This window comes from Haliotis rufescens, unplaced genomic scaffold, assembly GCF_023055435.1.
Source record: "Haliotis rufescens isolate VD_foot unplaced genomic scaffold, xgHalRufe1.0.p SCAF_1, whole genome shotgun sequence".
Classification (NCBI taxonomy): Eukaryota; Metazoa; Mollusca; class Gastropoda; order Lepetellida; family Haliotidae; genus Haliotis; species Haliotis rufescens.
The window spans coordinates 45,801,272-45,825,416 of record NW_025963779.1 but is presented as its reverse complement, the minus strand read 5'-3'; the positions used below and the strand labels follow the sequence as shown (position 1 = coordinate 45,825,416).

Below are 24,145 nucleotides of genomic sequence, written 5' to 3'. Positions count from 1 at the left end.
GTTGATGTATACTCTCAAAACATTTAAGCAAGACCAATTAAAGACTATTATATGACCGTAATATACACTATGGGTTTATATCCAGCGCTCGATGAAGCTTTTGAAAAGATGGATACTGTTGATGGATTTCGATTACATCAAATAAGCGACATAAAACATCGAATAGAGAAGGATAGGGAGTTGAGACTTGGATTGTATAAAAAGTATCGCAGAGCCGTGAATGCTCTGGACGGAGTTGACACCCCGCTTGTAGCAGCTGGCATGGGACTCGCTGTAGCAGGTGTTAGTTTATTATCAACTATAATCGCCGCGCCTATCGTGCTCGGCATGGAAATAGCCGCTGGAGTCTCGGGACTGGCAGGAATAGCGATAAAACTCATTTCTCGTAGGTTGCAAAAGAAAGCATTAAAACACGATAAGATTCGGATACTCGCTGAAGCAGAGTTGAACAGCATTGAGGATCATATTTCGACAGCAATGGCTGATTGTAAGATATCCGAGGATGAGTTTCGTTTAGTGCTGTCGGAGCTCACCAAATACAACGTAATGAAGCATGAGATTCGATCAAAATCTCGTAAGACCAGTGGTATTAGCGAAGACGAGAAAAAAAAGTTCATAGAACAGGGGAGGCAACAAGTGCGTCAATTATTCCATGCCAAAACCAAAGAACTGGTTGGAGATTAAAAATAGATTGCTTACTATCGTTAGATCACATTTAGACAAATGCTTACATAAATATATAATAATGGAGAATTATAACCCAACAGTCGAAAAAGCTATTAAATGGAGAGAATTACCACAAGGTTTTTATTATATCATTGATGTCAAACCAACGAAATACGTTTATCAATTGTTTCTTATCAATTTACAAGAAGAGTGTAGTTATATAGTCTGGTCTCCTAGTAAAATGAACGAAGAACTTAATAAAAATGTTGAATATCGCTTTATTGATAAGAATAATAAAGAATATTTTCATTACCATTTAGGCTCATCTGAACTAATGATTGGCCCCAGGTATTGGTGAGCTGGGGCCAATTTAACTTAATCTCATGACTATCGTTGAATCGCATAATCATTTTGGCATAAAAAATTACCCCTGTAGTGGTGGTATAGGTATATAAATCCGGCTCCAGTGGAGTTGCGGCAGAACCATCATTACCTATACTACTAGGTAGCTACTTGTTTCATCCAGTTCTACTTGCCAATATCCATCTTTGGCATCCAAAGTCGAGAAGACTTTGGCTGTTCCAAGATGAGGAAGCACTTCATCAATTCTAGGAATCTGGTAGTGTGAACGTTTCAATGCCTTATTCAAGTCTTTTGGATCCAGGCATATGCGAATCTTGTTTGGCTTCTTCACAACAACCACACTGCTGATCCAGTCAGTTGGTTGAGTCACTTTTGCCAACACACCTTTGTCAAGAAGTTCATTGTTTTTTTTCTTCACTTCACTTTTCATAGCGACGGCCATTCGACGAGGTTGATGCTGTACAGGTTTAACTGTTGGATCTACATCAAGATAGTAGGTTCCTGGCAAGCAGCCCAGTCCTTGAAACACATCACCATACTGGTTCATGACTTGTTCAAAGGTCAGAGGAGTAGCTTCACTGCTCACACTGTGAATGCTGTCATCAACTGTGACTGTCATCAATCCTTAAGACTCACAAGTTTCAGCTGATAGCAGTGGCTTCTGTGCACCCTCAAGGACTTGAAATTCAAGCACATGAACCTTGCCTTTTACCTTGCACTGAAGTGACACTTTACCAAGAGGTTTCATCGATGAACCATTATATAACTTGAGCTTTGCGTTGCTCTCTTCGGTTTCAGGGTTTCCATCTTGAGCAATGTAGCTCAAATCTTTGTAGCTGACAAGATTACATGTGGAACCTGAATCTAGTTGACATTCAATGTCTTGAATCCACTTGGACCCTGGATAGTGTAAGTTCAGAGAGACAAACCACTGTTTGCCCTTGGATTTCACTGAGCCAACAAAGTGTTCATTGTAGAACACAGCCTCTTCAGAACTCTCTTCACTGTCCTGATACTCCAAATCATCTGTGTCAACGTACCGCACAGTCTCTCGTTTTCTGAACTTACACACACTGGCAAAATGGTTAATTTCTTACAGTTAGAACACTGTTTATCATAGGCAGGACACTTGGTTCTGTCTTTCTCGTGTTCCTTTGCACAGTATTTACACTTGATGAGGTCCATTTTCATTTTAGGCTCAGCAGACCTTGACACCTTGTGTGACTTGCTGCTTTTGTCAAAGTTGCTGTGTTTTCTATGATTTAAGGCATGGACTGTTTCTTCTTTATTTGTAGTATGCAATGTAGTCTGCATGGCTTGTAACTGTCTTTTAGAAACTTCACTGGCTCTACATGTGTCTATAGCATGTTTCAAATCAAGTCCAGATTCACGAAGCATTCTGGCTCTAGCATCACTATCTTTAGTACCCAGAACTATTCTATCTCTCACAAGATCATCACGTAATTGTCTGAAATCACATGTTGATGCAAGGGGTCTTAACCTAGTCACATACTGGTCAATAGTTTCTGACTGTTCCTGATCTGCAGTGTTGAACACATAGCGTTCATAAATCACATTTCTAGCTGGCTTAAAATGTGCCTCTAAGCTGTCTAAAATGGCTTTAGCTTTCTTTCTTTCTTCTTCAGACATATCAAGATGTTGATAAACTTTAAAGCATTCCTTGCCCATAACTGACAATAAAGTTGCCACGTTAATTTCATCACTTTTCTCTGTCAACTCTGTAGCGACAACGTAATTGTCCCATTGAGATTGGAAAAATGTCCAGTTTCCACAAACATCACCCTTAAATTCCATAGGAGCGGGCACAGGGAAATGACTGGCTGCCATAGTGTCTCAAACGTACACTTTAAACTTTGAATTCAAGTTTAGGACTTGTTTAACGTGGAGCGTTCAAAACATTGATGTTTTATAACTTTTAAACCACGTGACTCGTGAGTATGAACGACGAAGTCTAACTGTTCAACTGACGAGTGCTTCGAAGTTTTTTCTTCAATGCAACTGGCCCTCAACAGGCTTATTATTGATAAATGTTACACTCACGAGTCAGTAAAGTCATTGACAATGGAGTTTCAACCCGAAATTAGCGTTTTGTTTCTGCCAAAATCGCTCCACTTCTGACACCATGTTGGTATACTATTTTAATGACGTAGAACGCATCAGGGTTACATACAAAAGTAAGAATGTGTGCAGTTATGACCGAAAAGTATTACTCTCATAACAACTTGAACTTGTGGCACTGTTTGACCCCAAGAACTGGCTTATACAGCCACACAAAACTCCCCTTAGCATCTTACATTCATCACTTTTCACCACACAATCATACTGTTTCACTTTCGACTGAACTAGGTTAGCGTCCATAAACTCCGACACTTTATAAATGTAAAACTGCAACTTGGAGCAATAGTCAGACAAATTAAAAGTGATAAGGTGAGGTGATAACTTGCATGGTTCACTACTCCCTTTGATGTCAAGTCCAGTGGCCACATTGGCCTCTCTTCCATGTACTGCAAAGACAGGGTCACACCTGTAGACTCTTCTACATCAGCATCAGTTGACTTGTTCGGTGTTCGGTGTGCCAACACTGCCAAGGGGAGATCATCCTCCCAATCCGTATGATGCTCATTAACACATGCAGCAAGAATATCGCACACGGTTCTGTTCCACCGTTCAATTGACCATCACATTTGGGATGATATGCTTATGTATGTATCTTCTTTGATGCCATCATGTCAAGTACTTTTCTAATCACCTCCAACTTGAAATTTCTTCCCTGATCTGACAAAATATTTTCAGGTTTGAGATGATTTCTTTCAGAAAAGCTCTAGCTACTGTCTCTGCACACTGGTCTGGTTTGGGAACAGTTTCCATCCATTTGGGAAAATTATCAATCATGACAAGGATGTATCGAATGGCATTTCTTGTCCCAGACAAGGGACCCAAAATATCAATTTCCCACAACTGCATGGGTCTACTAACTTCTAAACTTTGCAGTGGTGCCTTTGTCGCCACAACAGGCATCTTCCTCTGTGAACACTTCTCACAAGCCTGAACCCAACTTTCCACATCCTCACTCCATCCAGGCCAATAGTATTTTTTTTCCCTTGATGCGTTGCAGTGTCCATGCTAAGCTGTGACCATAACTATCTATATAGCTTTAAAATACCATCAGATTTCTGTTTACCTGCAGTTTTGGCACCTGACCATTGCTGATATGATAAAAGACTACCTTCAAAGATAGATCTCCCTGCTGTCTGTTTATCAACACTTCTTTTGACCACAGTGGCACAATGTTAGCCAATGAGATCTGACAAGTCTCTTTACTTCCAGGTGTGCTCTCAACATCTGCTCTCTCCACTCTAGCATTCAATGCAAAGTGAGATGGCATCTCCCATGCATCCGAATTAGGTTCTTGATGTCTTGAACACACAGACTCAATGAGTCTTCATTTTCCTTCCAGCCATGTGGGTAACCTCATAGTTCAACTCCTCTGAAGCCACTATCCACCTGGCTATTCTTCCCTTTGGTCCCTTCATAGTCTTCATAAGACAGGGACTAATTATCCGTGACCACGTGAAATATCTTGCCCAAAAGATACCCTCTCCATTTGCAAACTGCCCACACTACTGCCAAACATTCTCTTTCCATAGCTGTATAATTTTTCTCTGCAGAGTTCATCACTTGACTGGCATATGTCGCCACTTTAGTAGGCTTAGGATAGTTGACCAGAGCTTCCACCTTAGCCCCATCAGGTTGTATTCCCGTCGCTGACAATCTATGCCCCAAGAACATAACCTCTTTCTGCATGAAAATACATATCTTGTGTGACAGTCTTAACCCAGCTTCTCTAATCTTTCCTAAGACTGTGCTTAACGTCTAAACATGCTCCTCCTCCATGTTAGTATAGATGAGAATGTCATCCCTGAACACAGAAGCACCCTGTAGACCCTGCATTAAAGAACTCATCAATCTCTGACAAGTTGCTGTACCATTAGAAATTCCAAAAGGTACTGCAGTAAATTCATAGTGAGAATCTCTTACCGAAAATGCAATTTTCTAACAATCCTTAGGCTCTTACGGCGACTGCCAATACCCAGCGCATAAATCCAGGTGAAGATAGAACATATTTCCCTCAACTAAGAGGAACATATCTACCATACTTGGCAGACAAAGGGCATCTTTTCAGCTTACTGAATTGACACGGCAACAATCTGTACTTCCCCTGGCGATTCTTACAAGCAACAATGGAGATGATCAAGGACTGGTGCTTGGACATACCACACCCTTTCTCAACATAAGCTCAATTTGCCTTTCCACTTCCTTTGTGAACTGGAATATGATATGGCTGCTGTTTGATAGGTTTAGAGATACCAGTATCAATACTCGGTTGAATTAGAGGAATTCTACAGAGGAATCATCAACAAAAGATTTATCATTCTTCTTCAAAACTTTATCCAAAGTGTATCCACATCTGAAAACCGCCATCGGAGAAAGTTTCAGGAATACTATTTCCTATCTGGGTCATGTCACCATATCTCCACCTGTCATTGTGATCACTTGTTGACATCTCATATCAACTCAAACTTCAACAAGCACTTTGTGTCAATCCAAATGGTCTTTTCTATAACATTGCCATATTACAACTTGAACTGCCCTCTCAAAAAGCTATCACCACTTATGTCATTAAATACCTCACCATGCTTCACATGCAACTTTTCATATATAACAACTACATTTGGGGGATGATGACAAGAACATAAGATTCGTTTCCTAAGAACCTTAGACTGCACTTTGATGGGTTTGACAGTGTTAAGCCTGTAAGCCACTACAGCTGTCTGACTGGAAGAACATTCAGTCTTCATGCAGATGAAACAAGAAGCTGGGACCTGGACCACAACACCACTCAGGCTGTAAGGGTGGTCAGGAGGTCAAGCAACATTATAGAATTTCTAAGCTGTGACACTAACACTAGATCACTAGAAATCAGGTTATCTGTCAAGGGGGTGAGGTTCCAGTTCAAGTCCTTTCATTGAGAATATCAGAGGCACAAAGTCTATTCACCACCCTTACAAGGCCGATTCTAGCTTTTGCCCACAGTCGAAGGATAAATGAGTGTCACAGTGCTTAAGTAACAATTACGCTGTCTACACTAGAGTAATGCCTCACCAAAAGAGGAGGCGACTCATAAATGCCAAAAGTTACTATGATTGGATGTGATGACACACACATGATGTAAAAATTAAATATAAAGACAGATTATATTAAGGCACATATACAAGGATAAACCTACTGATGGTTTAAGAATTTATTAACACAAGGCAACAACAACAAGACTAAAACATTAAGGATTTAATTTTGGCAATTAACAGTTGGACTCGCACAGCATGAGTACATCTAACAGGTGAATGTACAAAAGTTAACAGCACTGACAGTTACTTGTCAGCCCTATAACGCAGCTGAAACGATCTTAATACACAGGGAAAATTATATATCTACCCAGGTCAGTATTGTCATAACATCTGTCAACATAGATTAACAGACATCGGATCAAACCACCTGTTAAGAAACCAATTTTTGTATGCACAGCTGGAGTATTTCTCAGAGGATATCTCATAAAGATTATATTGTTGAGGGGCGACAAAGAGTGGACATCGAAGGCAATCTCCGCTAGGGCAGTCTTTCATCTTGCCAAGCTTATTAAGAGTGCTTTTTTTAACAAACTTTAATCTGATACCATGGATTAGCATTTCAACTAACATACATAATAAGACCATCTTGATAAGGTGCAGTGTTTTCACTTTCAGAAGATGTTGTATGTACAGTTACAGTTCAAGTGGTTTATTAGTTACTGTTTATAAGGTAATTCAAAACCCGAGCGAAATTAACATTTAATATGCATTGGCAATAGATATACCTAGGTCTGTCACCTTGTCACAAAGGGTATCTGGACGTTACTAGGGCAGCCGATCAATCAGATACAAGAACAGCTCATTGGAGACAGGCATCGTATTATACAACTGTTCAGTGCCTTGGAGTTGCTAGTACATCTGATCAAGTCAGAATTTGTTTCCACTCAGAAGACCAGTATATTGGTGCAGTTCTCAGTGGATGAAAGGAACTCGTCCAGAGGACAGATTTACCCAGTATTAGATAAATGTGCATCATCAACAAGATTTAGTCACGCTGATAACACCACCCATGAAGGCTTGGCAGGAACTCACTTGGGGGCTTCATGTGCAGCATGTTCCACACAATGATAGTACCACCCTTCAAGCCAACATCTTGTCCATTCCGGCTGTACACAGGATCATTTGAGAAGGTTTGGCAGGAACTCACTTGGGGGCTTCATGTGCAGCATGTTCCACACAATGATAGTACCACCCTTCAAGCCAACAACTTGTCCATTCCAGCTGTATATAGGTGCATTTGAGAAGGTTTGGCAGGAACTCACTTGGGGGCTTCATGTGCAGCATGTTCCACACAATGATAGTACTACCCTTCAAGACAACATCTTGTCCATTCCAGCTGTATACAGGTGCATTTGAGAAGGTTTGGCAGGAACTCACTTGGGGGCTTCATGTGCAGCATGTTCCACACAATGATAGTACTACCCTTCAAGACAACATCTTGTCCATTCCAGCTGTATACAGGTGCATTTGAGAAGGTTTGGCAGGAACTCACTTGGGGGCTTCATGTGCAGCATGTTCCACACAATGATAGTACTACCCTTAAAGACAACATCTTGTCCATTCCAGCTGTATACAGGTGCATTTGAGAAGGTTTGGCAGGAACTCACTTGGGGGCTTCATGTGCAGCATGTTCCACACAATGATAGTACTACCCTTCAAGACAACATCTTGTCCATTCCAGCTGTATACAGGTGCATTTTAGAAGGTTTGGCAGGAACTCACTTGGGGGCTTCATGTGCAGCATGTTCCACACAATGATAGTAGCACCCTTCAAGCCAACATCTTGTCGATTCCAGCTGTATACAGGTGCATTTGAGAAGGTTTTGGAAGTTCATGTGGGAGTCCACACTACTCAGGGTTTATGGACCACCAAAAAGGAAACATCAAGAAATGAAAGCAGTTTCAACAGCAATTACAGTTTGTCGATGGATTCTTAAAGCAAGGAAGCACCAAATCCAACCTTATATATATAACGCAGGAAACTCATTTCTTGTTTGAACTAGCAGACAAGTGGAATCTCACGATTCCAGCTCATCACATTCCAGGCAGGTTCAATATTGTGGCAGATGCCTTATCCAGACATTCAGAAATCATATTCTCAGATACGAAGACCAGGAAATCTTCAAGTTCATTTCTCAGACTTTGGAGATGCCTCAGATAGACTGGTTTGCCACCTGCCTTTGTCATCAATATTAGTCATGTAAATTGCTTGATAGGCATTACTTAGAAGTTGATGGATGACAAAGTTGAGATAATTTATGGATAACAAGTTCTTTATTTACTGTAATGTTTGGCGATGTTTGGGCATGGTACAGAAAATATACAGTAGGTGGAGGATTAACAGTAACAACAATTGCATAGATAAGAGATTAACGTGAGTAGGTTAAACAATGACAACAGAAAGATAAAACTAACAAGATGATGGAAAAAGAACACCCGATGAGGAAGCCAATAGGACAGGAAGCCAAATCAACAGGATTAAGAGTACATAGGTGGGGTGATTTTTGATAAATGAGTTCATAGGAGCCGGATGGGATGAAATAGCCTTGATCTCTGTTGATTGATGGCTTGTGGCGATTAATGTGGACTGCTTCTGTTAGTTTTCTTTTAGTAAAGTCATGGTCAAAAGTCAAACAGCAAGCCAATATCGACTTACTTCACCAGTTCCACCTCCCTCAATACCCTACCAAGAGCCAATTTCAGGAACACACGCAAATGTTGGCTTGTTGGCTACCTCATCAAGTCATATTTGAGGCAGTTTGACTATAAAATGTCAACATAACGATTTCGCAATCTAAATACATGTAGTGCGGGAAGTCCCTACAGTGACTGGTCAAAATCGTTCCATGCGTAAAAAAAATATCCTGCATACCATTTGTACCAAAGTGGTACGCTTATGGTTCTTATGATTTTAAGTATATATGGTGGAAGCTGCAACTAAAATAGCAAGATATTGGATAATATTATTCCTGATAAAATAAAAATTTCAGATACAATTTCTTCCGATCATTGCATCAAAATTCTTTGAAGTTGTCTCATTGGGTACTTTTTAACTGAATCACCGGTAGATTTGGAGGAAACGTGTGCACAGCTGATTGCTATTTCCGGCTTAGTATACGAGAACTAAAGCAGGCAGAGCATGTATACTGTTTTGTTGGTCATCTTCCACCTACGACTCGACCTTCGTTAAACTGCTGATCATCTATATTTGGACCCCGGAGGTAGCGTTGTAGCAAGGACGAGGAATCACTGTAGTTGTTTGTAAATTTACATCTTGGAGACAAGTAAATAGCCCCTCCTTACTACCTCATTTCACTGATTCAAAAACAGGTTCTTTGTGTGTTCTGAAGGGAGAAAATAATGATAATTCAAGATGGTGTCTGTTGTTTCCAGCACTAAGGTATGTACCATGCTAGAAAAAAGCTTATGCTTATTGTGACTCCCTAACAGGAGAAAAACGACTATTGTATTCTAGAGATAAGTTTACTGACAAGTACCCCAAATGATTCTTTCGTGGGGCTTTTGCAGGGGATATAGAAATGGGTTCTGTCCTACCCTCCATACATCATTTTCTTGGAGCAAAACACATAAACCATTCTATATTTCTTCATGTAATATTTCAGGTATGATCTGAACAGGTGCCTTTTGCTATTGAGTAATTTATGAAAGTTTTATTTTCCCATTTCCAAGGCAACCTCAAATGAGTTTACAGGGATAATTTCCGGAGCATAATTCATATATTTTTTCTCATTTCTTTGTTAAATTTTGGATGCATTTTTGCTATTCAGGTGTTTTCTAAATTTTCAGATTTTGCATTTCTGACAGTAACACGTTGAATCATTTAATATGTCGTGATGAAACTTTGTAAGCACATCAGAGATCATACATCATACAACCCTGTTGGAATTCTTGGTTGAAATAGGTCCCCTGCAATCCATCCAGATTCACGTGCTTGTTCCAACCAATGATGGCTGCTGAACTGTCCGATTGGATCAAGTCCAAACTGCAGCCATGTGTCATTTTGGCCATCTAATTTCCTTCTACCAAGATACAGTGATAATCAAAAAATCAAAAGCATTATCAATTAGGGCTGGTATGGGTAACTCGGGTACTCGGGTCGGATGGGTCCTGACTAGTACCCGGATATGCACAGGACTACCTGGACCCGTGGTTAGTCACGTGATATATTGTTTAATGACAAAAACTCACTATAGCTCAGTGGTTACACCACAAGTCACTAATGTTCGCATTTCTTTCTGACAATGCACACATTCCTTTTAACTTGTGTATGTTTGAGTCAACTTCAGTCTACGCATGATCTGATTGTTTGATACATGTATCTAAATAGTTTCAGCCAGGGCTGCAGTAAAACAATTACCAATCAGACATTTTGTTCCCTACTCTTGAGACTTGCAGTGGGTACCCGGGTAGGGTCGGGTAATAGGGGGTCGGGGATCCAGGTAGTAAATTTGGACTTGTCCCAGCCCTATTATGAAAGATGCAATTTGCCATATCCAGGGCCTGAACATTCCACTCACTTTCAGAAGAATTGGTTTGGGTAATGGTGAACCACTGAAAAACCATTACATCCTGATGCAAGACTGAAAAAAAAATTACATCCTGATGAAACACAATAAACCATTACATCCTGATGCAACACAATAAACCATTACATCCTGATGCACGACTGAAACAAACATTACATCCTGATGCAACACAATAAACCATTACATCCTGATGCAACACAATAAACCATTACATCCTGATGCAAGACTGAAACAAACATTACATCCTGATGCAACACAATAAACCATTACATCCTGATGCAAGACTGAAACAAACATTTTATTCTGATGAAACACAATAAACCATTACATCCTGATGCAACACTGAAACAAACATTACATCCTGATGCAACACACTAAACCATTACATCCTGATGCAAGACTGAAACAAACATTACATCCTGATGCAACACAATAAACCATTACATCCGGATGCAACACAATAAACCATTACATCCTGATGCAAGACTGAAACAAACATTACATCCTGATGCAACACAATAAACCATTACATCCTGATGCAAGACTGAAACAAACATTACATCCTGGTGCAACACAATAAACCATTACATCCTGATGCAAGACTGAAACAAACATTACATCCTGGTGCAACACAACAAAAGGTTACATCCTGATGCAAGACTGAAATAAAAATTACATCCTGATACAACACAATAAACCATTATACCCTGATGCAAGACTGAAACAAACATTACATCCTGATGCAACACAATAAACCATTACATCCTGATGCAACACAATAAACCTTTACATCCTGATGCACCACTGAAACAAACATTACATCCTGATGCAACACAATAAACCATTACACCCTGATGCAACACAATAAACCATTACATCCTGATGCAAGACTGAAAAAAACATTACATCCTGATGCAACACAATAAACCATTACACCCTGATGCAACACAATAAACCATTACATCCTGATGCAAGACTGAAAAAAACCATTACATCCTGATGCAACACAATAAACCATTACATCCTGATGCAACACAATAAACCATTACATCCTGGTGCAACACAATAAACCATTACATCCTTATGCAACACAATAAACCATTACATCCTGGTGCAACACACTAAACCATTACATCCTGATGCAACACAACAAACCATTACATCCTGATGCAAGACTGAAACAAACATTACATCCTGATGCAACACACTAAACCATTACATCCTGATGCAACACAACAAACCATTACATCCTGATGCAAGACTGAAACAAACATTACATCCTGGTGCAACACAATAAACTATTACATCCTGGTGCAACACTGAAACAAACATTTCATCCTGATGCAAGACTGAAACAAACATTACATCCTGATGCAACACACTAAACCATTACATCATGATGCAAGACTGAAACAAACATTACATCCTGATGAAACACAATAAACCATTACATCCTGGTGCAACACAATAAACCATTACATCCTGATGCAAGACTGAAACAAACATTACATCCTGATGCAACACAATAAACCATTACATCCTGATGCAAGACTGAAACAAACATTACATCCTGGTGCAACACAATAAACCATTACATCCTGATGCAAGACTGAAACAAACATTACATCCTGGTGCAACACAACAAAAGGTTACATCCTGATGCAAGACTGAAATAAACATTACATCCTGATACAACACAATAAACCAGTATACCCTGATGCAAGACTGAAACAGACATTACATCCTGATGCAACACAATAAACCATTACATCCTGATGCAACACAATAAACCATTACATCCTGATGCACCACTGAAACAAACATTACATCCTGATGCAACACAATAAACCATTACACCCTGATGCAACACAATAAACCATTACATCCTGTTGCAAGACTGAAAAAACCATTACATCCTGATGCAACACAATGAACCATTACATCCTGATGCACCACTGAAACAAACATTACATCCTGATGCAACACAATAAACCATTACACCCTGATGCAACACAATAAACCATTACATCCTGATGCAAGACTGAAAAAAACCATTACATCCTGATGCAACACAATAAACCATTACATCCTGATGCAACACAATAAACCATTACATCCTGGTGCAACACAATAAACCATTACATCCTGATGCAACACAATAAACCATTACATCCTGGTGCAACACACTAAACCATTACATCCTGATGCAACACAACAAACCATTACATCCTGATGCAAGACTGAAACAAACATTACATCCTGATGCAACACACTAAACCATTACATCCTGATGCAACACAACAAACCATTACATCCTGATGCAAGACTGAAACAAACATTACATCCTGGTGCAACACAATAAACCATTACATCCTGGTGCAACACTGAAACAAACATTTCATCCTGATGCAAGACTGAAACAAACATTACATCCTGATGCAACACACTAAACCATTACATCCTGATGCAAGACTGAAACAAACATTACATCCTGATGAAACACAATAAACCATTACATCCTGGTGCAACACAATAAACCATTACATCCTGATGCAAGACTGAAACAAACATTACATCCTGATGCAACACAATAAACCATTACATCCTGATGCAAGACTGAAACAAACATTACATCCTGATGAAACACAATAAACCATTACATCCTGGTGCAACACTGAAACAAACATTTCATCCTGATGCAACACAATAAACCATTACATCCTGGTGCAACACAATAAACCATTACATCCTGGTGCAACACAATAAACCATTACATCCTGATGCAACACAATAAACCATTACATCCTGGTGCAACACACTAAACCATTACATCCTGATGCAACACAACAAACCATTACATCCTGATGCAAGACTGAAACAAACATTACATCCTGATGCAACACACTAAACCATTACATCCTGATGCAACACAACAAACCATTACATCCTGATGCAAGACTGAAACAAACATTACATCCTGGTGCAACACAATAAACCATTACATCCTGGTGCAACACTGAAACAAACATTTCATCCTGATGCAAGACTGAAACAAACATCACATCCTGATGCAACACACTAAACCATTACATCCTGATGCAAGACTGAAACAAACATTACATCCTGATGAAACACAATAAACCATTACATCCTGGTGCAACACAATAAACCTTTACATCCTGATGCAACACTGAAACAAACATTACATCCTGATGCAACACAATAAACCATTACATCCTGATGCAAGACTGAAACAAACATTACATCCTGATGAAACACAACAAACCATTACATCCTGGTGCAACACTGAAACAAACATTTCATCCTGTTGCAACACAATAAACCATTACATCCTGATGCAACACAATAAACCATTACATCTTGATGCAACACTGAAACAAACATTACATCCTGATGCAACACAATAAACCATTACATCCTGATGCAACACAATAAACCATTACATCTTGATGCAACACTGAAACAAACATTTCATCCTGATGCAACACAATAAACCATTACATCCTGATGCAAGACTGAAACAAACATTACATCCTGATGCAACACAATAAACCATTACATCCTGATGCACCACAATAAACCATTACATCCTGATGCAAGACTGAAACAAACATTACATCCTGATGAAACACAATAAACCATTACATCCTGGTGCAACACAATAAACCATTACATCCTGATGCAAGACTGAAACAAACATTACATCCTGATACAACACAATAAACCATTACATCCTGGTGCAACACAATAAACCATTACATCCTGATGCAAGACTGAAACAAACATTACATCCTGATGCAACACAATAAACCATTACATCTTGATGCAACACTGAAACAAACATTTCATCCTGATGCAACACAATAAACCATTACATCCTGATGCAACATAATAAACCATTACATCCTGATGCAACACAATAAACCATTACATCCTGATGCAAGACTGAAACAAACATTACATCCTGATGCAACACAATAAACCATTACATCCTGGTGCAACACTGAAACAAACATTTCATCCTGATGCAAGACTGAAACAAACATTCCATCCTTATGCACCACAATAAACCATTTCATCCTGATGCAACACTGAAACAAACATAACATCCTGATGCAAGACTGAAACAAACATTACATCCTGATGCAACACAATAAACCATTACATCCTGGTGCAACACAATAAACCATTACATCCTGGTGCAACACAACAAACCATTACATCCTGATGCACCACTGAAACAAACATTACATCCTGATGCAACACAATAAACCATTACATCCAGATGCACGACAATAAACCATTACATCCTAAAATGTTCACATTTTGACCAGTTATCATTGTGGGCCCTTATTGTGTCTTTAAACAGTAATGGCCATGTATTGTCTTGAGATTACACCCGTTTTTGTGCAGGTGAATCGTTCAAAATCATGTGCACGGTACTATAGTGGCAAAAGTGTTTTATCACGTGCAACTGGTCACGTGGCCATAATACTGCACGTGTTTTGCAGTCATTAACAAAAAAAGAAAAACACAAGAAAACAAAAGTCTTTATGGCTATTTGTCATGCAACGCCTTTCAAATGTGCAACATGAACGTGCAATCGGCATGTTGTAGACAGGAATGTCCGTAGCTGAAGTCGCAAGGACGATGGGTTGTAGTCGACGGACTGTTTATGATTTACAGACGCGTCTACAGCAAACGGGTACCACCGCTGATCTCCCTCGGTCAGGTCGACCACGTGTGACGTCACATGCAGAGGATCGTCAGATTGTCTTACGTCACCTCCGTAACCGATTTTTGACGGCTACATCAACCAGAAATAAACTATTTAGGGGTAGACTGAGTGCGCAAACTGTTCGAAACCCTCTGAGAACTGCTCACCTTCAAGCATGACGGCCATACTGCAGGCCGATTCTGACTCAATTACACAGACGTCAACGTCAATTGTGGGCACAGCGACACTTACGATTGACTCAGAGGAATTGGAATCAAGTCGTCTTCAGTGATGAATCCCGATTTAATCTTCGATTTGCTGATGGTAGGGCGAGGGTGTGGAGGCGCCGTCATGAACGTTATGCCCAGTGTTGTGTACAGGAAGTTGACAGATTTCGAGGTGGAAGTGTCATTGTGTTGGGTGCTTTCTGTGGCAATGCACGTTCCAGGCTTCTTGTCATCCGTGGCAACCTCAACGCTGCTGCTTACCGCGACCAGGTACTGGCACCAGTACTTCTGCCTTTTATGGCAGCACATGGACCCTGTTTGATCTTCCAACACGACAATGCCAGACCCCACACAGCAATTTTGATAAGGAATTTCCTTCAGAATGCGGGAGTCAACGTCATGGACTTGCCATCAAGGTCTCCCGACCACAATCTCACGTCAGGGATGCTCTTGGCAGAAGTCTGGGCACTCTCCAGAACCAGCCACAATTTGCAAGATCTTGGCACCATTTTGCAGCAACAATGGCGTCGTCTTCCCAATCATGTGTTCACAAGCATCACAAGGTCTATGCAGAGGCGTTGTGTGGCAGTTGTCAACGCACATGGTGGCCATATACGCTACTGAACTTGTGTGCCATCAGATTCTCGTGCTTGGGACTTATGATTTAAACTCTTGATGTTATTACCGAACACCGTAGGTGCTTGGAACAAATTATGGTTACCACCGTTAATTAAAATTACCTTCTCTGATACATTTGTTCGTTGTATATCATATATGGGATTACTTTTAAAAATGTGAAGTTTTTAATTTGACTCAGTATATAATCTATTGCAGAGATCAGAGTGATAATGAATAGGTTTTACATTATATTAGCAAATGAATTTACATATTGTGTTGAAACATGAGTATTTAATGACCGACATATGTTCAGGCTTTGTCAGTATCTACCATTCTCCTTTAAGAATACATAAGCACTTACGTATACACTGAGAGACTTGGCAGTATAATTCAGACAGTTTGTTTCAGTGACTTTACATTTGTAACACAATATATCCTTGAAATGTTTTGGCAGCAATTGCACTTATCATTTGACTTTCTTTTTCAAAGTTGTACAGCATTGAGCATATACATGTATATACATTTTTCCAGATGAGAAGTGATGTAATTAAATCAGAAGTGGTCTTAATATATTTTTATCAAGGTAGCTAGAGGGTAGGACTAATTGGTACTACAGACACCAAGATGAGTATAGATAGATATCTGTGAAGCCAGCTATGGCGATGGGTCTGCATCGGTTTTAGCTCAACTGACTGAAGTCAGCTCATGTCATGACCTGCTTGTCCACTGGACCAATGAAGCTGAAACAACATTCTACCAATGAAGACACCTCCATTATTTGAACAGGTTCCACAACAGCAGCCTTATTTTTAAAAAACCCCATTGAAGACCATATCTTGGCCATCTTTTAACCAAATAAAACAAAATTAGGTGTATCTGCAGTTAGTAGTGGCGCCTAACATATATCTTATTTTGTTTTTGTGGCGATATGAATTTTGACCTTGACATGACCTCTACATTTTTGTTGCGCCCTTAATTATTAATAATTCAACTTTATGCAACAACTTGTCTGAAAGCATATAGACAATGGAAACATGAGAATGATTATAAGTGCTGTCATAAGATCAGATGTTAAGGTTACTATTTAAAAATTTCTCACTGAAGCTTTTGGTTACATTTTCTCTTAAGGTATAATTTTTATATCACTGATCTTGGTATAAGATTTTCAATATATAAAGCTTTTGGTCCAAATGAGAGAAAAGGTGGTGATGGGTCTGGTCCCATATTTGCATGGGATGGAACATTTCAGACATTTCTAGTCTGAATGTGTTTGTCAGATACGTCAGACTGGATGTTTTCTGATACTTTATGTCAATATTTGCCAACATTACAGAAGTTAGTTTATGGAAGGCATCAAAATGGAAACTTTATTTTTCATAAAACGATTTGAAACAATTGCATGCAAACTTTGTGTTGCATTAATATTTGACTGTTCTTAATTGCGACAATGTTTTTTCCAACTGCATTCATTGTTGAAATTACAAAATATTGTTGAAATTTGATGCTGTTTACATTTGTGTGGATACTTTCCTTCTCAATATTACCACAAGGTATTGGAATGTAATTGTGTGGAGCAAATCTTGTTAAGTGGCAGTTTTTGTTGACATTTAATACTGTTATCCAGGTGAGCTACAGTGCAGGAGCACTATTTGAGAAGCCCCCCTGTGAGGTTATGAAACATGACTCAAATTTAAGGAAATTGCAAATTATTTCATGAAAAATCAGAAAATTTTCCAATTGCATGAAATGGATGATATTTCAATTTCAAGGTCACATAATGGGCAGAAAAGATCTCTTGGGTGAGATCTTTTTTTTAGAATATTCTTGATCACCTGCAATAAAAGTGATTGGTCACCAGAAACTTTGTTGTCAAAACATGAAATGCAAGCACTTTCTTCTGAACTTGCCATTGTTCAAGGTTATGTCAAGGTCATTCATACATTGAAAAACTTGCAAACAGACTGTGTTATAGTGTGCTACATATGCTTTCAATTTAAAAGTTTTCTGTCAGCTCTTGGTCGAGATTTGAATGTCAAGGTCTTTAAAACAGAAATGTCTAAATTTTCTTTGTTATGTTAGAGACATATAACTTTCTGTTTCCAAGTTGTACTACATTCTTCCAAGTTGTACTACATTCTTCCAAGTTGTACTACATTCTTCCAAGATGTACTACATTCTTCAAATGTCGTCTGATTTCGTAACATGATGCATGTTTCTGGTGGGATGTTTTGGGGAATTCAGGAAAAGGAGGGGATAGGTCTGATTTTGTTTTTTTGTCTGACACTTTTCTTGGGTGAAACCCAAGAAAAGTGATGGCTGACAGATCAAAGATCCTGACTGAAACTAATCTAGATCTCAAACACTAGGACCTGTGAAGATCTGGGTTAGAATAGGTCTTCAGCAACCCATGCTGGGCCGTAAAAGGCGACTAACGGGATTGGGTAGTCTGGCTTGTTGACTTGGTTGATGCATGTTATCGTATCTCAGTTGTGTAGATTGATGCTCACGATGTCAGTCACTGGATTGTCAGATTATGTACAGACTGCCATATTATAGCAGCATTAAACAACATATAAAGAAACTGAAACCCCAGACCAGTTGCTGCTAGCAATATAGGCTAAGTGACACAGGTCACCTTGAACTACCAATCCCTGATATTGTGTGTATGAGCTTAACTCACTTAGCCGACTTGATCTATAGGGATCTGTTTAGCTGTACACTGAGTACAGGTATTTTGCCATGGCAGAAGAAAGAATGCAGTCGGGTTGCTTTTGCTTCTGTGTAAAATACAAACACTTTAACAGAGATCTTGACAGTATGTTAATTATGATAACTGGATATTTTTATTGAAAATTCTAACCATGATGGTGACAGTTTCCTGAGATCACCATTCTAGTTTTTCTATGCACATATGACTTGTGCAGTGTTCTGTTTATAGTTCATGTGCAGGCTGGTGACTGATTGGACAATAAATCTTTATCTTTCTACAGTACCTACTTTCATTTAGTTTTGATGATACAGCATTTATTCATTTTCATTGGAAAATTTAGCTGAAATTCTACAGGGAGGCCAAAATAAATTTGGCAACTTACATTTAATTGTCTTCTCATATTTCATTCAACTACCTTGAAATTAAAAAAGATGATCTAACTTTGGGCTGCATGTGGGAATCCATATCTTTAGCCACAGTTCAAGCAGCTTCTCAGATATGTGGCAACATTGCATTACCGGTAAAGCAATTTACTAGGTGACAGGGTATACTAAGTGTACGTGTGTGACAACACTGTTACTAACTCATTTGGTTATACGTTTTAACAATAACACATCTAACAAACAAATGAAATATTCTTCAAGCATAATGGTACCGGTAACTTGTGATCTGAAGGTGTGCCCCTCCTTTTCCAATAACCTGTATCAGCGCTTGATGTACTTTGTAAGTTAATATCATATGTCTCAGGTAATATATTGTGCACCATGCATGTTGTATTTTCCATTAGAATTCAGAATGGTACATATAGTTTGACCCTGTATTCTGTGCTGATGGGATTTGCAATGCATCAGTTGTTTCTGGTTTCATTCTTCATTGATAATGTACATTGATCTCATGCAGGCACTCTTGCACACACATACACAGAGACAGACATCCATGTCAAATGTCATGTGAACTAGGTGTATGAAAGCTTACATGCACCACAAATGAATTATTAACTGTTTGAAAGACACATAAGACAGGAATGTAGATGTGAAAGCCATAACCCTTGTATGTTCTTTATGATGTTATTTAGAACATTTCTTTCCTTACCACCTGTTTGTGTCCCCTTTCCCTGTTGGTTTGAATGTGTTTTCACCATAACAGAGCTTTATGAGTGGTGTGGGCATATATATATATATATATATATATATATATATATATATATATATATATATATATATATATATATAACAGCTTTCTTAAGAAATAACATAATTGTAACCCAGCTGATATATTATCTTTACTATATTCTTCAGAGTGATTTCATATTTTATAGACTTGTTCCTACTTCTACTTGAAAGATCTTCTTTAACAATTATTCAAATTTGAGCAGCTTATTATATTATTGTAGTTCAAATGACTCAGAGAACTAATGACTGATTAAGAATGAAACTTTATTAATGTAATACTAATACTATTTCCTGTGATATACTGTTCTGATTAAAATACTAGTTGTATTCATATAACAATGGCCATTGTTCATAATTCATGCATACTTATAGTAGGTGGTGTTTTTTTTTCCAGTTATTTGCAGTGGACAACTGTGTTGAGGATTGGAGAATAGCAATTTCCTGGAGGAGAACAATCCAGCTTACGGTGGAAATTGTCATATGTGCAGTGCATCCCATTCCAGGCAACTTTACCTTTGTATGGACAACGCCAAAAACTGATCATCGTGACGCCCAGCACACTGTTGTTCCAGTTGATATTGTGCTTTCTATTCCAATGTACCTTCGTCTATACCTTATTTGTAGAGTTATGTTGTTGCACAGCAAGTTGTTTACTGATGCATCTTCTCGAAGCATAGGAGCTTTGAACAGGATTAATTTTGATACCAAGTTTGTGTTGAAGACACTTATGACCATATGTCCTGGAACTGTTCTTCTTGTATTTATGCTGTCTCTATGGATAATAGCAAGCTGGCTTCTTCGAGCTTGTGAAAGGTTAGTAATAGTTACTTTTCTTGCATAGGATATTCTCTGGTTGATAATGCATCTTTGTTGGGCTAAACATAAAAATGTAATTTGTCATTGATGACAGCTTTTATGCCATGCCATATGCCTTCATTGCAACCAACATGTTTGTAATTGCTCAACAGATCTTGAGGAGCTAAACCATCCCGTCATCTTTAACTTTGACATGGATCTATAGATTCACACATAAAAATCGACATATGTTCAACATGAGGGCCGCTTCTATTTCAAAAATGAAGATTCATTTGCAAACATCATTAAAAATGTGCAGTAAAGTTGAAGGACATTTTTCTTTCCAACCCATCTCCATGCCGTATTTCATCATGTGGTACCAAACATTTGCATAACTTGTCCTATATAACTGATCCTGAATTCAACTTTACAGCTAAAACATACTGCACTAAAACTTTTGAAGATCTATCATGTCAAACTAAAAACATCATATATGGCATTGAATGTACCCTTTGTGGGTTGATTTAAATGTGAGAGACACAACAGAAATAATCAACATGTGTCAGCCAGCACAGATCAGGCATCAACAGAAATGTTTCCAATTGTGTCCACCAACATTTCAATTAAGAAAACACTCAGTCTTTTGCATGAAAGTTAGGATATGGGAGAAAATATACCATCCCTCCAATAGCCTTAAATGCAGTCGACCTTATAGAATATCCAGAGAAAATAATTGAAATTGACTGTTGTGTACAGCAATGCCATATGGATGAAATGACAAAATATAAGAAGATGACAGTCTGTTTGACCAAAGAACTCCCAACGTCAGTATATTGAGTCTGTTTCCGGCATCCCAAAGATGCAGCCACGGTCACAAAAAGCTTGAAGACTAAATCATACCATTCATTTGGAAGATTTGTTGCCTCTCCTTCAGGAACCATTGAAACTGCACAAAGTAAGAACAAGACTATACTCTGTGTCATTAAAAGAAATTAAATGACTCTAGTAACCTTTGCTGATGGGTGAGTCACAGACAGTAACGCCCACAGTATCAACTAGAGAGTATAGTTCTTGATATTGCTTTGAAACGTTTGGCCAATTCAAAAATAGACTCAACTAAATAAGACAATGACCGCATTTTTTTTATTTTGAAATTTGCAAACAAGCAATATCATTAAAATCAGACCTTAGTTCACGCTACCGCTTAACAAAGATCTTAAGACATCCCATTAAGGGTCACGTCAGAACGACCTTTCATCCGACGTATCAGTGTGTCGCTTACCAGATTATGAAAGTGACAGTCAGAATGTGATTTCTAATCACGCAATCTTGAAAACTTTAACATGGGGTATTCCGAACGATAGTTATGGGTTTAACAACTAAATCCTTACAATCTAGACCATCCATTTACCATTCCAGAATGTTTTTTTGTTCAGGTTTCAAATTTGTAATCGAGAATTTGTCAAAATATGTTTCGAAGCGTAGTCGCCAATTTGAAATTTTTGCCGTAAAGCACAAGAAAGCTGCCTTCTGATTGGTCATTCCATTGGTCGGTCAAAGTTCGCGCAAGTGGGTCTGACGTGACCCGTAATGGGATGTCCTCAGATCTTTGTTCAGTGATAGCGAGAACTAAGAACTGATTTTAATGAAATTGGCAAACAAGGGAATTGATGCCTTAATTAAAAATTTAAATTTAATAAACCCATTCTGTCCCAGCCAGCTGTCATCCAAAGTCTGGCTGCCCTACATGAAAAGGTTGCAGTTGTTCCCACTGACAAGGCCTCAAATAACATAACCATTTTATGTAAGCATCACTACATATATTTTTTTATCAAAGAACTTGGCATAAATAACATTTCAAATAATGCCACATATAAGGCCAGTATGTTAACTGAGGAAGACATCTGCCCAAACCATGCATCAGTAATGTCAGCTTTTGACATGTCCGTTCCTCTTTTGTAGTGGATTCCAAAGCTCCATAACCATCCATACAAAGAGAGATATATTGCTGGGTCCAGCAAATGTACCACCAAATCCCTGTTTCAACGATTAACCATAAGCCTTAATACAATCAAGGAAGGACTTTCTTTATGTTCACAGAAAGTAGAAGGCCAAGTGTAATTAATGCAATGTGGATTCTCAAAATCCCAAAGGATTTACGTGACTTTTTGCATTCTCAGAAAAGATCAAGTTCCTTTCTGTCAATACATTTGATTTTCAACTTTGAACACCACTATCCCACATGACAAACTTGGGAAAAACTTAATTTCTTGATCTGTGGGGCTTTTGTTACAAAAAGTGGTGACCATAGATTCAGAGGTTCAGGACAATTTGTTAAAAAATAAAGCAAATGCCATCTGAAATTTACTGAGAAAACAAAATGTGAAATGCTGGACTTCCTCATTGATAACATCTTCGTAAAATTTCGTAAGACATTTAGGCAAGAAGTACGCATCCCCATGTGCACTAATTGTGCTCCTGGTCTTGTGGATCTGTCTCTTTATGCATATGAATCGGAATTTCTGCTTGGATTGGCAATGTTTAACTTAAGCTTAAGGTATATAAATGATCTGACATAGTTCAATAATAATCAAATAGCCAATTCCTTCCACAGATTTACCCACTTGAACCAGAAATAAAGGAGACCAGTGAGACCACCTCATCTGTTTCATATTTAGATCTAGGCATAAAGATTCAGAGTGACAAAACACTCTCCACAAAACTGTATGACAAGAGGGATGACTTCAACTTTCCAATAGTCAACTTCCCTTCATGTTGAGCAATATTCCTGCACCTCCAATTTTTTGTGTTTACATTTCACAACTTTTGAGATACAATCAAAAATGCTCTTTCTTTCAAGATTTCAAACAGCGTCATACAACTCTTGTTCAGAAGTTGTTCGATCATGGTTAGAACATTCAAGGCCTCAGTAAAGCTTTCAAAAAGTTTTATGGTAGACATCCAAATCTGACGCATCAGTATCAAAATTGATGTCTAATGCAATTCCCTATTTTGACTTGTATCATATGTTCCCGTGTTTTTTTCAGGTGAACACTTGACTTGCCTTTGTTTGTGATGGTGCCACCTGGGGGCCAGGATATG

General features: G+C 38.6%; 1 protein-coding gene across 5 annotated transcripts in view; it reads left to right on the top strand.

The window, feature by feature from the left end:
• The window catches only part of LOC124136479 (small conductance calcium-activated potassium channel protein-like), a 444,627-nt gene that overhangs the window by 199,766 nt on the left and 220,716 nt on the right, over positions 1–24,145 (top strand). For all 5 annotated transcript variants that reach the window (XM_046502402.2, XM_046502399.2, XM_046502403.2 and 2 more), the window contains one exon: positions 20,643–21,061. In XM_046502402.2, the coding sequence (XP_046358358.1) occupies positions 20,643–21,061 (419 nt within the window). The remainder of the gene's footprint in view (positions 1–20,642; positions 21,062–24,145) is intronic.